Source organism: Tetrao urogallus, assembly GCF_951394365.1.
Source record: "Tetrao urogallus genome assembly, chromosome: 19".
Lineage (NCBI taxonomy): Eukaryota > Metazoa > Chordata > Aves > Galliformes > Phasianidae > Tetrao > Tetrao urogallus.
This window is the reverse complement of record NC_136832.1, coordinates 4,896,943-4,913,205: the sequence shown is the minus strand read 5'-3', so window position 1 is coordinate 4,913,205 and position 16,263 is coordinate 4,896,943. Positions and strand designations below refer to the sequence as shown.

The 16,263-nt window shown below is 50.0% G+C and overlaps 1 protein-coding gene across 1 annotated transcript in view; it reads right to left on the bottom strand.

The window, feature by feature from the left end:
* COL27A1 (collagen type XXVII alpha 1 chain) overlaps nt 1–15,945 on the bottom strand; it is a gene marked incomplete at both ends in the record, with an annotated part of 124,429 nt that extends 108,484 nt beyond the window's left edge. Inside the window, 3 exons of the mRNA XM_079544868.1 lie at nt 2,917–4,352; nt 9,488–9,558; nt 15,890–15,945. Coding sequence (XP_079400994.1) covers nt 2,917–4,352; nt 9,488–9,558; nt 15,890–15,945 — 1,563 coding nt within the window. The remainder of the gene's footprint in view (nt 1–2,916; nt 4,353–9,487; nt 9,559–15,889) is intronic.
* Nucleotides 15,946–16,263: the final 318 nt, after the last annotated feature.

Genomic DNA, 16,263 nt, shown 5'->3' with positions numbered 1-16,263 from the left:
ACAAGGAGGACTGGAAATAGGCCCTTCATATCTGATCGGTGTTCCCATTCACCTCTCTCTCTCCTGAACGCTGATTTCATTGGCAAGGATCACTTCCCTGTGAAAGGAGCCGCACTCCAAAACAAACCGCTCGTGTGGAAGATGGCAGCTGGAGCAGTCTAGACTTGGGATGGGCTCAGAAACATCTGCCTTTGCAATGATGCTGCCTGCCAAAGCCTTGCCACGCCTCTGTCTGGGCTGCTGCCACCAGCATTCGGACCCAGCGACCCAGACAGAAACTGGATGATGGTGCTGCTGTGTGCAGGGCTGGATGATAAGTGCGCTCGCCTGGGCACTCTGCAACCCAGCTGTGCAACAGCAAGGCCTTGCTACAATTCTACGACATGCACAGAGCACATCTCTGCTGATGGGGAAAGTGAAGGACTGCAGCACTCTATGCCCTGCAGCAAAGCTCAGTTCCTGCACCCTCCCCAGCCAGCAACACTTCCCCATCCATTGAAAGACTCCAAACATCTATCCTTGAGAGGGCTTGAGATGCTGGCCCCCAACTCAACATCAAACATTATTTTCCTGTTGTGGCTGCCCTAGCTGCTCTCAGCTGTGTGCTGGGGTCATGCAGGATGCTGGCCAGCCCCAAGTAGTGCCCAGGTACTGACCTAGCGTGGCACTTGGGGGCTCTTTATGCTATTTCCCCTCCTCTCCAGAAGAAATTCATAGCAGAGATCCCAAATGCTTGTGGTTATTAATGGTTCCCAAGCAATTTTTCTTTTTTAAGAGCATATTATCCTCCCTCGCAGTAAACCCAACATTCCTGAAGCATTAATGCTCTGCATGTGAGACAGTGTCAGCGCTTCCTGTTGTGCAGCACCGTGGTGGTCTTCTAGGACAGATGAACCCGCAGGCGGTGCTGTCTTTCGGTTTGAGGTACGTGCATCCCTTTAGCCTCCTGATTGCACTCCTCTAACCATGCAGACGCTTCCCTCAGCTGTGGGGAAGAGGCCCCTCTGCATGGCTGAGGTTACACCACAATTATTTTGGTACCGCTCAGAAAAAGCACAGAGACCACAGCGCCTGAGTCATCACTGCCTCGTCTCCAGCTGTCAGTCACATCCTAATTTTGGGATGATCAGGATGAAGGATGGTCCTTTCTCCTCTCTTGGTAAGATGGAGAGCCCAAGAATGTCTCTACACATACATCGTAGCCGTGGTGCTCCCCCTTGATTTTCCATACATCCTTCTCTGCCCATTATGGGATACTGGATCTTGAAGAGACCTTGTATCAGGCAACACAGCCAGGCAAAGGAACAAACCCTCCTGCCCTCCCTGCTTTGTGCTCCACGCATCACATCCCAGCCATCTCATGCAGCACCGTGACCAGCCCAGAGAACTGCCCTCACCTCACCAGAGCATCTGCCTGAGCACCAGGATGCTGCCAGGCCATTACTCAAGCACAGAGCATTTATCAGCACTCTCTCTGAACACACTTGTCTGGCTGTCGGACTGCTGCATTTCTCAGTGTGTCAGCCCCATTCTGTTCTTTTCTCCCTTTTCTGTTCCCACGTCAGAGACATTCAAGGAACCATTGTACAGAGATCCCCGATGAGTCACAGCAGCCAGCTCCAGCCATAACCTTTCCTCCCTAAGTGCTGACTTTGTTTCCAGCAGTTGGAGAGCACGGGGCCAGGCAGAGCCTCAAGATGTTCTCCTTTCCCTCAATTCAAGACTGCAGTTCTCGGACCAGATGGAAAAACGTCGCCATCTCTTCCCTCAGTCCTCACAGCCTGAATCAGTTTCTTTGCTATGATTCACAAGTTGAGAGGGATTTTCCACTCCAGTTCAATAATTCGCTCTTTAAATTGCAGGGGGATGTGGGGACTTGGAGCCTGGTCATCCTCAGCACAGTTCAGTCTAAGACTTCTCTGGGCTCAGCACGGGCCACACAGATGTAGCCATTGCAGGTAAGGAGTGTTTTAAGAGAAGTTCACAATTGCTGAACTTCTGTTCTTGGATTTATGCCTGAAATTTTACTCCGTGAAACACTGCCCACAGATAAATCTGCAGAAGCTCATTCTGCCTACTCAGGGATTTTACAAAACATCTCCAAACGCAATGACTACAGCAGGGATGTGCCTGTGCAGCCAGGCATCCTTCACCTCTCCCACAGCTGGGAACCTCGGAACGAAGCCCCTCAGTAACTCCCCCAAAACTACCAGAGAGAACCAACACACTGCTTTGAAAAGTGAGAGGCAGAACGTGAAGATGAGCAAAATATTGGGGGCTCACCAAAACACAGCCCTTGCATTTTAGGGGTTGCAACAACGCGCAGCACATCTGCAGTCACAAGTGCTGTTGATTGTGTTCCTGGAGCTTGTCTCAAATTTTCCATTGTATACCCTTCTTTCACTATTTTAAGAAGTCAGCTGTAAAAATTTGCTCTAGGCTGGAACTTGGCAACCAAAACCTCCGTCTGGGAGAAACTTATACATGTACAGCCCCTCTCTCACATATATATTACAGCAAAAGGCTTGGGTTGGAACACCAAATCCTCCTGAACGTTGGCCAGATTAAAGATTCTGTTTGCATTCTTACATTAAAAAAAACATGTTAGCAGATAATTAGTGTGGCCTGACTGCTTTTAGTATTACAAAATGTGTGTATGCTCGCCATGGCCAAGACACACACACCCTGAGAGCACGTGGAATGCTGTAGTTAAATTTATAGAGGAAACTCTTTGGGTGTTTTAAGGAATAAATGAAAAACAAAACAAACAAACAAAAAGCCATTACACAATGCAAATAGAGAAAGGTTTTTTGTTTGTTTGTTTTAAATCCCAAATCCATCTCGGTATTTGCTTTTCTGGAAATGCAAACCCAGCTGAGCTGGACCTACAAAGAGTCACGAAGTGCTCAAGCTTACCTGAGGTCCTCTGTCTCCTTTCACTCCTGGGTATCCCAGTAAAAATGGAAACGGAGTGGGCCCAAGGGGGTCGAAGATCTGATAGCCATCGGTTGCAGCTGGGGTGGTGAGGTTGAAGGCCTGAGCCTGGGCTCTGGAGACAGGACGGGCAGCCCCCAGGGGTGGCTTGGTATACACCAGAGGGACGTTGCCAGGATCCCCTTTCCTGGTGGGGGGCGACACGTGCTTCTTTGGAAGGGGCCCGGCGGTTGGGGTCTGTGGGGTTTGCTTCAGGGTGACAAAGTGGACGCTGCTGGTTGTGTTGTCAGTCCTCCTCCTGGTAGGCTTTACAGTACTGGGCGCTTCAGAGGACTTGCTGGTTGATTTTTGGTTGATCTTTTTGGTCTCTTGCTTGGTCTCTTTCCTGCTGGTCGTGGCAGGGCTCGGGCTTGCTGGCAGGGCGTTTTTGGCACCAGGCAGGGGAGTTTTCTCCGTGTGCGTGCTGGAAGTTGGCCGAGACACCCTGAGGGTCGTCACCGTCCCCCGAGACAGCGAACGGGCGGGCGGCTGTGTCCCAGGACTCGATGGAGCGGGAGATGGGGCCACTGCAACCTTCGTGGCTTTGGTTGTCTGTCTTGGAAGTGGCGGCTGCGGTGAGACCAAGGCAGTTGTAGCACCTGAACCCCGAGTCTTGAGGGGTGCGGTGACCCTGCCGAACGCCAAGGATGGGGTGGCAGTGGTCAAGTTTTTCAGACCCTGAAGCGAGGGCTCCATATGCTGTGGAGTACCTGGGGAGGCACTGGGATCCCTGGGCAAGATGGGGATGAGCGGGGGAAGGTTTGGCCGGTAAGTGTCTGCTTGCCTGCAATGTTTTTTCAGGTATTTACAGTAATGATGAGCTGCCTTGGCGGAAGGATAAATATCAAACTGGCAGATGGCTCCTTCAAACTGCACGGAGTGATGGTTCATCTTCCCAAAGAGGAAAGACCCATGTGGATCCAATGCCTCATCCTTTTTAAAATGCAAATCCGCATGTACTCTGTGCTTCCCACAAGAAGTAAATAAAGTGACTGTCTGGCCACGGATATTGATGGCCATATTGTGCCACTGGCCATCGTGAACATTGTAATCAAAATATACAGAGCGCTTGTGGCCCACGTACACTATTATCTTCCCAGGCACAAACTGAACCCCCAGCTGCAGTTTTTTCTTTTTGCTCTTGACTGCAAAGAGGAAAGCGTTGTTGATGCGGTGGGAGCACAGGCTCAGCACTAGGAGCAGGTCAGTGCTGGAGCCTGCAGGGAAGATGGTGCTGATGGGTGCTTCGACGCGTGCTCGCTGAGTAAAGATAACCCCTGATTTGAGAGGAATGACCCCTTGAGGAATGGCATGTGATAAGGACAGTCCGCTCGATGGCCTTCTCCCTCCCAGGCCCAGCCTCTGAAGAACATCCACATCTGAAAGGGAAGCGACAAGAAAATGTGAGTTGGTGAGGAACCCAAGGGCTGGATCCGTGTAAGATGGCTATCAAACCAGTCCATGCAAAAGTGCAACGGGTCAGAAGAAACCTCTGCCATCCTCTGACAAAGGCATATCCGCGTAATCAAAGCTGAGCACAGACAGTTCTTTCTCCTGCACACAGAGTGAAAAGCAAGTGCACGCTCAACTCAGTCATCGGCAATTGCCAAAATGCATCAGCTCCATGGCGGATCTGCCTAGCTGTCCTGTCCCACCAGAGACCAGCTCCAGATGTTCTGGAGGGAGCTGAGCTCACGGCAAGGCAATTTCCCACCAAGCACCAATATTCCACTTCTCTGAGATGCAGTTCTGAGCACTGACCACACAGCTGGAAAGGAATTTGAACAACAGGCTGAGCAAGCATTGCAAAACGTTATACCCCCAGAAGGCAAGGAACAGAGCTGTCAAAGGGAGCAAAAGCCTTCTATCTGTCTTTCTACAGATCAGTAAGCAGCAGCTTTTGATCTTAGAGACTCTGGAGAGTTTTGGGAAGCAAAGGTGCCTCCCAGCATGAAAAAACTGCACCTACATTTCACTGAACTTCTTCAGGTTCTCAACAGCAGTGCTTTTTTCCCAGCAGATCGTCTTACAGCCTTGTGTTATTTCAGTAAGTTGGAGGGATCAGGCTTGGATTGTGGAAAGCTGAAAAACTAGCTGTGATTGCCATTGAACAGGTGGGATTTGCTGGGTGCATTGCTCAAGAGAAGACAGGATGCTCGCTGTCCACAGCATCCATCTCTGTTCACTGGCTCTGGGAGAAGCCTGTAGAGGACGTGCAAGCAGAGTCCTCTGGTTTCTGGCCCTGAAGTCTAACAGAAGTCACACAGCCTGGAGTCCAAAGCAGATTAGCAGGCAACAGCAACACAGCCTGGAGCCAGCTGGCTGCAACTTCAGCTGAACTACTTCACTGGGGAAGATGCTCAGGTCTATGTGACAAGAACTGCAAAGATAAATGTGCCCAGACCTGAAAAAAGGGCTCAAAAGCTCTGTTCTCTTATTCCAACTCCAACTTTTAGTCTAATAAGGGAATTTAACTGCATGGTAAAGACACATAAATGTAAGGCTAGAGTGACGAACATGATGTTACTACTGTTGAAAAGAAAATAGAACAGCTGTTTTTCCTTCCCTCTTCCCTGCCCAAATGCAATGCCCGTTACTCGATGACCATTTAACTCCATCCTTAAGTGGGGAAAAAAGCCTGGGCAAGTTTCTTGCTGGGCTGCCTAATCTGAATCCTGATCTCCCAAGGTAAGAACAAAATGATCGGAAATGCAGCAGTGCCACTCATGGATGCACATCAGTTAACACCATGGGATCACAGCTTTCCCATAGGAAAATAAAAGGCAAATGAAAGGTTGTCCAAAGAAAAAAGCCAGCTGCTTTTCTAGAGGGGCTTTGGAACTTGGCCGCCTTCACCCTCAACTATTAAACATTCAGCACAATTCTCAATATTTGGAGAACCAGCACTAGAAAGAGATCCTCAGTTTTGGCCAGAGGGGATGTAGACTGAAGCCAGTCTGAGGCCTGTAATGTCTCTGGCCAGGAAAGGAGGAGAATAGCGAGAAAACCTCCGTTCTTTGACTTTGGCAAAAACAATGGCTATTTCTGTACATAAGAACTAGTCAATCAATATTTATTTTGTCTGAGAATGGCTTAATTCCCACCTCCCTTTTACAAGGCAGCTGAACTCATTTTCTAGCAGAGACTATGCTGGAGAAGACGTGTCAGATGAGCAAGGGGATGGAAATTTCCCCGCTCCATGCAGAGGGGATAACGCAGCGCACAGCTCAGGCTTAAAAACGGTCCTTCTCCCACACTAGGGAGAAATCCTCGGTCCCCCACTGTTTCTCTGCACTATTGCTCTCCAGGGTTTGTCCATCAGCACAGCAAAGGTAGAGTCTGTGCACCGAGGGGAGGAATGGCAGCCATGTCTTCAAACTGGATCATTTCCAGAGCCCATGAAATGGTAAAGGCCAAAGCCTGGCTCTCGCAAACTCCAGTGGGACCCCTGCCACAGACTTCAAAGACACCAGGGTTCAGCCCTAAGGAAATAAGTTCACTGCTCAAACTGGGAGCTAGACACCAGCTTCCAATTTCTGCGTGTATTTTTAGGTTCTGTCCCAGAGACAGACTGCGGTGCGTCTCCACTGGGCAGAAACGCTTCACGCTCTGAGTGCTATTTGCTCGGTAGCTGCTCTGTGGAGACATAAGGATGTTTCCCTGCTCAGAGAATTCTGCTACTGTTTGCAACACCGACCCAACTGCCTTTTTAGCAACTGCCTCAAACAGTGCTGCTGAAAAAGGAAAAAAAAAAAAAAGCAAAAAAAAAAAAAAGCACGATCCAGCCTCTCCTCTCCCTAAAAACCCACAAAGGTAGAGCCAAATTCTTGATGCTTACGCAAAAGAATCTGAATCAAGCAGACCTCATGCAGGACACGGGTGTGGATTTTCCAGCCCCAGGTCCAGGCACTCAGCTCCAGACTCCTGCACACCACGGCCGCCCTGGGCAGGTGGGGCACATCCCCAGGGATGATGGGATGTCATCGGCTAATGCAAAACGCAAGGTAATTTTTGCTTCTTTAAATGGCTCCAAGTTGAGCAAAGCATTTTTTCCTCTTTTGCTTTTCTTTTTTTTTATTTTTTTTTTTTCCTCCGTAGACTTTTTCCATCAAAACACATTATTTAAAAAATCCGTTCACTGAGAGCTGCCTGCTCCCAGGTGCCTTGAACCTAACTGCTGCATTCCTCCAGCAACACTTGAGCAACAGGGAAAATCTTTTCTAAGTGAGATGCACAGAGGTTCCTGCACAAGCACATAACTGCGTCCAAAAGAGGGGATAAAGGCTTTCATTGCTGTCCTGCTCCTTTTTCACCTATGTAAAAGACTTTATCAGGAAGGAAGCCAAAATGCAGAAGAGAAATAACTTGGAGCTTCCCAGATTCCAGCAGCTGAGATCAGATGCCCACAGCTAAAACTGGGTAGGATAAGCTCTACATTTCCAAAAGTTCTGCCCAGTGCCTTAGTCAGTGCACATCAGATGAACTCACTAACCTCATGATCTTTTGGATTTGTAATGCTTAGGGAAAAAACCACCCTCTGTGCTCCCTGATTTTCCACTGTGCAGGCGGATCTCTACACCTTACAGTAATAACTGTGGTCTTTTCAATATCCCACAGCACTGGCTTAATCACATCCTCATGTAGATCCATGAACAAGCTCCTACTTGATTTTGTAAATCTCATATTCAAAAATCCTGAGCGATAACACAGTCTCAAATGGCCAATGTTCCCTTACAGCCTTCCTTCCTTGGAAGACTTTGGTTCCCAGAAGAAGAGTCTGACTCCAATTATTGGGAAAATGAGCAAAAATGTTTAATGATTATCATAGGGGAACCACCTTATTGACACAGGCTGCCAGGGAGTGGTGGAGGGGGCACCCTCCAAAGAAAAGGTAGATGTGGTACTGAGGGATACGGTTTAATGGGCCATAGGGGTGGATGGATGGGCTGGATGATCTTAGAGGTCTTTTCCAACCTTAACGATTCTATGATCTCAGACGGGATGGCATCTACAAAGGTAATGTAGCAAAGACAAAGTGGAATAGTTTCCTTCGAATTGTTGGCAACACTAAAAAAGATGACACCATCCCATAATTATCATGGGACTAAAAGGATGGATAAAGATGGATCCAAACAGCATATTAAAATCTACTCGAAAGAGAGACGCCAAGAGACAGTATTTGTTCTGCCTCTTTATGAGCTGACATAAAACTTGCTCTGAAAACTGCTTGACTAAGTAATTCAGCCAGATGTTCACCTCTTCTGCATTGAAGGAGAATTCGGAAAATATTACATTTTTCAAAATTGCTGATGGCAGGGATGTTATTTTATTTTATTTTTTCTGTAAGAAGTGCTCCGTGGGCTGGCTTACAGCTGAGCACTGACCAACTTTCTATTTTTCCTTCATGCTTTGGAGACTGAGAGGAGAGCCCTGGAACCTGCTAGTCCACTTATTGTTGTCTCCTGGTTGCAGGAAGCTGCTCGGTTCCAGCATGCGCCCGTGTAAAACATCCATGTGGAAGAGGTGCTGCTATTCTAGGAGCTGGCTCCCTGACAAACAGATGTTGCAGAGATGCTCGGTTACCACTATCAGCTGTAAAATATGGATTTCTTTTGTTTGTTTTTGTTGACTCTAAGCTAACTTGTCATTGCAGGGGTTACTGCAGCCCAAACTCTTGTCCTGTCTCCAGCAGCACCAGGAAGGGATGCCTAGAGAAGACGAGTAAAGGTATATGGTCGCTCCCTATAGAAGGCTCTCCCTGAAGCACAGGGGCTGAGGCAGACACAGAAATTCTCCTGTCAACCACCCCTGTGGGATGCTTCCTCCTAAAATTTGCTTTTCATAGAATCATTAAGGTTGGAAAGGACTTCTAAGATCATCCAGTCCATCCATCCACCTACCACCTCTACTGCCCACAAACCACATCCCTCAATACCGCACCCACCCTTTCCTTGCATACCACCATGGATGGTACCTCTGCCCCTGGGCAGCCTGTGCCACTGCCTCACTGCTCTTTCTGAGAAGTTCTTTCTAACAGCCAACCTCCTCCTTTCAGAACTCTCATCATTTCTACATGCACTGCATCCCATGTATCTGCACAGGCACGACTGGATTGCATCCAAGTCAAGGAAAAAATCGTTTGCCAGAGACTCTTAATTCCTTAATGGCTTGGTCTTAAGGGGCACCTCCTAAAAGTAGTTAAGTGCGAGCTAATGCAGGTAGATGCCAGTGATATTTTAGATACACCAAAGTGCTTCATTCCCAGTTGCTCCACCAGGCAGAAAGGCACTTCTGAGAGTCCTGTGGGGCACGTAATCACCTGCAGAAACCCAGTTCCTTTGCCAGCTGTTAACTGCATCATCTACATCATCAGTGCTGCAATGATCAGCAATAAATGCACTTAATTCTCCACACTGGGCTCTGGAATTATTAAATGTTTGGCCCTAAAATTATATAAAAGCCCTCGGCTTTCAATTTGATTAAAAAAGGAAGAGGGGAAAAAAGTGTGATTTACCTTCAGAGTTTCCCTGTGTGAATCCCAGGAACCAGCTAAAACATAACACAGTCCAGACAAAGCAGAATCCCCTAAAATTGGAAGAGAAGAAAAAATGATGAGTTTCTACAACACTGGTACCAGACTCAGCCCCGCAAATGGGCTTCTCCTGAATCCTCATCTGGTGGCAGTGTCCACGTTCTGGGATAATGGGGGCTCAATAGAAGGGATTGGGCAAAGCTTTCTGTCTTAGCTGAGCTTTAAGCATCACAATGCCATTGAAAAAGCAGCAGAGAGGAAAAGTTTTAGCAGAAAGACATCTGAGCCCCCCCCCATCCCCCGCCAGCTTCCCTGGTTTGTGGCCAAACAACGAACATAGGAAACTCCTTGGTTAAGCTCACTTAAAACTGTCAGTGGAAAGTTTGGAGATTGAATTCCCTCGTCTTCGAGAGCTGAGATTTAGCAGCTTGATCAGCAAGGGCATTAGGCAGCTGGAGGAACGGAGACAAAAATGTAAACTACAGACAGTCCTCAGCCAGAGGAGTGCGGGACGTCCACCGGTTGTTCTTCATCTCAGCCAAACCAGCGCGAGCACTGGGATATGCAGAGCAATGGCAAAGTGCTGCTCGCTCCTCTCTGAGATCTGGCAGAGAGGAATCATTTATCAATGGGGATTAGAGACCACTCTTCTCCTGCCATCAAGTCTCAGGCTTTAGCACGGGAAAATATCCTCTGAGACGATGCGTTGCCCCAGGCCAGATCCTCACCTACTGCTGGAGACCCCTTCTCACAGCTCCAATGAAGCTGCAGTGATTTACGCATCAGCGGGGAAACCTGGCCTTGAACGTAAAGCTCCATGCAGGAATCCAGCCACTTAGTTAATATTTTAAGGCTTGAAGGGACAAAATACTGGAGCAGCCCCACAGATGAGACGAATCACATCACTTTTGTACTGTTTCCATTACCCTGACACCAGGCTGCGCATTTCAGGAGCTCTGGGGCTGCTGTAGTTCATGCATGAAGGAACGGCGGCTTGGAACAGCAAAACCTTTCACCAAGTCCTGTAGCCAGTTATATGCTAACCACAAAAGCTTCCCTGCACTCCAGAGATCTCCAGTGGGGAGATGGGGCTGTTTTCTGCTCACTGCAGCCCATAAGATGCAGCTCTTGGTACTGCAGGCCTGGGAAGTAGGAAGGCAAAGGGAATACAATGACTCCTCATGGCCACCTCTAGCTGAAACCTTTTTATGACTGAAATGAAGCCAAAATCTACATCATAGGAAGACTTGCACTTCTGTGCTCGCCTCCTAAGGACCAATGGAGCATCGGGACGTGGATGCCATTCCCACACGTGTGTGGAGCAAAGTTTTTATTGGGTGCCACCAACTGGGCTAAACTGCTTGGTGGGAAGGCGAGGGGAAGGGATGACCAACACAAGGTTATCAGGAGGAGCCCTGGGCATTAAGAACACCTTTGCTGTGGTGAGGATCTGATTTGTACTGCTCTGTGCAAACACTTGGGCACACAACGCACAGGTTTCGGAGGGGTGCAGGAGCACCTTCACAACCCAAATCTGCTTCCTAAATTCCTGTTGACCAACACGGTGAGGGGAACGAGCCTCAGGGAAAATCCAGCACATAATTCCATTCTGGTGACAGCGACGGGGCCATAAAGGAGACGGAGGCACAGGATCCAGCTGGCCCCAGCCCCGCTCCTGGACCCCGCGCGCTGTACGAGCTGAGAGCAGGGCCGAGTGCCAAAGCACTGAAGAAAAACACTTTGGCAAAATTTACCAACTTAATGGAAAAAGCACAGGCAGCTTCCAAATGGCAGACCTGTGACTGATGGGGCTGTTAATTATTGCAGGATTTTATAAAGCAAGCTCTTTTTCCGTTACAACTCCGCAGCGACAGGATTGCATAAGCAGCTTGAGTAGTAATAGTGAAGGCTTTTCTCCTTATATAGAGCTATTGAACCCACCTTGCCTTCATCTCTGCCTCTTGCCACCACCAGCGATTTCCACAGAGACTCCAGCAAGAGGCACCCACTAAAGTAATTCATTTCTTTTATAGCACAGGGCCTTTGAATACCCAAATGAGGATCCCGCCACTGTAGCTACCAGGTGAAGAAATGCCCTTAAACACCAATGACCTAAAATCACACTAACCCTAAAGGTTTTCCAGCGGAGACACAAGCTCCCTTTACAGCAAACTGAAGCTATGGACTGCATTACTTTTGGCAGATGCCAACGATGAGTCCGTGAGAACAACACAAGAGTTGAGAGTACAAGACAAGAGAAGGACTGAGAAGTACAAAGGCCAACAGTGGCACATCTCAGTCTATGGCAGTGACTTCAGCATTCCCCAGTGAGGGGGTGAGCATGCAGGTAGCAGCAGAACAAACACGATGAGGAGTTCCTACAAAAAGCAATCAGAAGGTGTAGGACCACTCACGCCAGGGCTTCTGGATGTCAGGAGATGACTGCATCATCCCAGATGCCCCTTTTTGCTTAAACAATGTGTCAAAACTGAAACAAAACATATTACAAAGGACCAAAGCAGCATTTTTATTTATTTATTTATTACCTTTTTGCACTCATTTACAGTGCAAAAGTGCAGTTTTGGGAACTGCAATGTTGAGATTGGAAAAACAATTCCTCCCACTCTCTCCTATCCAGGTGTATTTATTTCTGTTCAATAGATCAGAAGACCAGCTGGGTGCTGCAAACTGCTTTTCAAGAAAGGCAAATCTGCGTTTCCAACTGTAGATCAAATAATAATTCTTAAAAAGAGATCATTTATGTGTCACTTAAGATCTGATGCATGTGAGTGGAGGTGACTTTTAATAAGACTTCCAGGCAGTTCTGCAGCCAACAGGAAACAGAAATCACAGCCTACATATGGAGGCTCCAAACTGCCCCATGGAATGAACCCCACTCCCAGCTGTTGGAGGTGGAAATCTCATTTGGTGTGACTATTGCCCTTTGCACAAACTGCTGCTGTCTTTCCAGGACTTCTGGAAAGGACAGTATTCCTCTGAGAGAGAGGGATGGGAACCTATCGTTACGTGGATGTCCCTGTTTTGACCCTGCATGGTTCTGTGGGTTGTTTTGTGTTTTTTTTTCAACGTTAAATATACATACGTACATTCATATATATATATATGTACAACACAACCAGCTCCCCAAAATATCCAGCACCAAGTTCACAAAACAATTTCATCCAACCCACTGCTCCTGGTTACAATTCTATATAACCCCAGCTGCAACTACAAACTCATTGCATGCCTAGCCACAAAGATGAAGGATCAAGAAGAGTGATGGAGCATTGGTGTGACTGACCCCACTCCTTCTCTTGCAAGGGTTTATGCTGATACCCGCAGATGAAGGGCTGGTGGGATTCGAGCTCCCAGTCCCCACGCTTCTTCTTGGGAACCAGAGCTTGCATATTCATTGCACAGCCCAGCCCCAGAGCTTCTCTGAGCTCCTGCTGCTGACAGCCTGCTTCCTCACTTTGTGGATGAAGGACAGACAGGCTGATGAGGCTGTGATGACTCAGACACCCTTCCAGATGCCTCCCAGCAACTTCCTACAATAGGGGATCTTACTGACAACACGCTCCTTCGTCTCCTCTTTGCTCACCAGCCCTGTCTGAGTTGTTGGCTTTGCTGCTGAACGATGTGACAACGCTCACTGCAGTCCTTCCCTTTGTGTCCTCAGCTAATAACTGGAGCAGAAGTGCTAAGTGTGATCTGTCACCCAACTCCTTTTTTTAGTCCTTCCAACAAACACCTTTGCATTCCTTCATGTTGTGAACGGGATTTGGCAGAGCATATGGCATACAAATGGCAGAGCATATAATTCCCCATTGTTTCCATTTGCACTTCACATCCACCTTCCCCTCATGCCCCCAACAAAGTGGCAGAGAAAAAAAATCTCTGTTCTCTCACTGTTTAAAGATTTCATCCAACCCCTTACTGCAAGGCCTGGGAGTCCCCTGGTCTTTAATGCAACCTCAATGAGTGCAGGTTTCAAGCAGTACAGATAGGATGAGGCTGGAAGCTGTATCAGAGTGGCAGCAGGGGAGTGACCAGCTGCAGGACCTCAGCCAATGCCTTGGTCACAATGCTGTGACCCTGATCCTAACCATTCCAGGACACATCTCCACAACGCTGTGCAACCACCTTCTCTTTGCTGCACGTCCCATTGACCTGCCTGCTGCTGAACGTGCCCAGTGTTGCTGTAATTTGTCCCAAATTGCTTGTCCTGCCTGCAGATCCACCTTGTCCCCTTGAAATGTGGGCAGCACACAGCGCTGGGACTGGAAGGGGCTGGGGGTAGAGCACAAGTGGTGTTGAACACACACTCAGCTCCCAGCCACCAGCCCTACGATGGGGATGCCAGAGGAGTGCTGGGACATGTGGAGCCCCAGGGACACGTGGGGACCCAGCGCTTCATGCGAAGGCATCAGAGGGTTCCGGGAGTGTTGCTGAGACTGAAGGCCTTGACAGGAAGAGCCAGCAGGGGAATGGCAGGATGCACAGCACCGCTGCGCCAAGCAAGTTGAATCCCAGCACCGAAAAGCCCATCGGGAGATAATGTAAGAGCAGCAAGCGACCTCTGCCGAGGAAGGAATGGATCAGCAGCACGCTGGCAAGGTATGTAACCCAGAGCAGACCCTGGGAACAAAAGGCTCTCATATCCAGAGTTACCACGAGCCCACAGAGCACGTTTCCTATGGCACTGCTCAGTGGTGCAGACCCAGCCCTCTCGCACGCACAGTCCTGCTGGTGCCCAGCCCCTAACCCAGCCCCTAACCTAGCATCAGCACAGTGCTGGGACCCGAGCAGGATCTCCCTGCCCACACCTGCAGTGTGACCACAGCTAACCCCTCCGTCCCACTCACAGCGCAGCATGAAGGCACCTCCAAGGATCCCCCCAGCATTGTGGCCCTCTGAACACCCCACTGCATGGCTGTGCTGCTCTCAGTCCTCTGCAGCACTCCTCATCCCCTGCTCCCCTTCGGCCTTCTCCATTTTTGACAGACAGCCACACTTGCTCGGACCCAGGCAGGCGCTGCACTCTGGTCGTAACAGTGTTTAAAAGGTGCAAGCGGGAGATGGTACAGCTACAGCATCTCCTGATGTGCCACAGCCACGTCTGGGCAAAAAACACCCACTCTACAGCACTGAAATACAGCATAAACACACACACACGCTGCTCCAGGAGAGCTGAGTGCAGGCTGTGGGAGCGGCTGGGATCACACGCGGAATCCTACACACACAGACACACTGCAGGCAGAGCGTGCGTCCAGCCTACAAAGGGAGCTGCACATTCGTCCCGGCTCCAGCACCGCACGTGGGGTGGCTGCAGGCAGAGGGGTGACCCTCGGGGTGCCCCCAGCCCCCCACCCGTCCTTTTCCCCCATCTTGCACCCATCCGGCTCTGGCAGAAGCGCAGCGATCCTGTACACAACTTTTTCAAACTGCCAGGCAGAAGAATCCCAGTCCTTCCAAGGGAGTGTCGGTAAATCATCATTACATCCGACAACGCAACCAGAGGGATTAACCCTTTGCTCGGCCTCAGGAGAACAACAACAACAACAACAACAGCAACAAATTCAACGATGAAAATGACAAAAGCTGCTCCTGTCTACGTGAAAAGGAGGACAGGCAGGCTGCGGGCTGTGATTTTTGAGCTATACGTGGATACAGATAGACAGAGACCTTTGTGCGCGCGCGTGTGCGGCGAGCACATGAAGAACATGCCACCACGCACCCGTCTGCCTCTCGGAACGTGCCTCAGCCCTCCCCATAGCTCTCCCACTTTTTGGAGGACCACAATACTGCTCTCCAGGTACCGGTGCCCCCCATCCCGCGGTGCAGGGCTGGGTGGCGGCGCTTCCGTCCTGCTCCTGCGTGGGGTTGGGACCCTCCCCGTGCCCACCCGGGGCAGAGGTGCTGGGGGCACTGCAGGGAGGTGGAATCTCCCTCTCCGGCATCTTGATGTGGCTGTGATTCCTGTGCCCTCCCTGCGGATCAGTCCCTGGTCTGGGAGCCCCTTTCCCTGGTGCTAAGAACTGGGGGTCCCCCTGCCATCCCAGCGCTGTGTCCCCCTCCCCACTCCGCTCCCCACCGCCGCACTCTCACCCCCGGCTGCACACCCCAGCCCCATTCCCACCCTTCTGCTCCGGCTCCAGCGTGGCCTCCCTGCTTCCCAACCCATTCTCCTCTCCAGCCCAGGAGTTTTCACATCATCCCCTGGCAGAAGGAATGTCTTCCCCCACCCCAACCCCAGCCGCCCCAGCGTGCGGGGCTCCCTGCAGGCACGCTCTCCCCTCCGGAACCCTCCCGGCACCCCCGGGACCCCGTCCCCACCCGGGATGCCCTTCCCCAGCGCCGGCAGAAGCAGCACTTTGTACTCACCCCCTGCCTGCTGCTGTAGCTCTGAGTCTGGAGACCGGCTCTGATTCCGGCTCCATCACGTTTAGTGCATTGTCTCTTTCGGGCAATTTTTGCAGCAATCCATCAGAAAAAGGGGAACAGGCCGGTTTGTGGGTACATCCTTCCCGGGAGCTCAGCTCTCTGCCTCTCTAAGGGGCTCAGCTGTGTCAAAGACACCCCCTGGCCCGGACGGCTCACTCCTTCCTCCTTCTCTTCTGGGTCCTTTTGCTTACACAGATCTTTTAATCCCATTTAACTCCCTCTCGGCAGACTGCAATTACCTTGGGAAAAAGGAGAGAGAACAGAAAGTACATGCTAGGAAGCCACGCTGGCCCATGGTCGCTGGATTTCTTGCC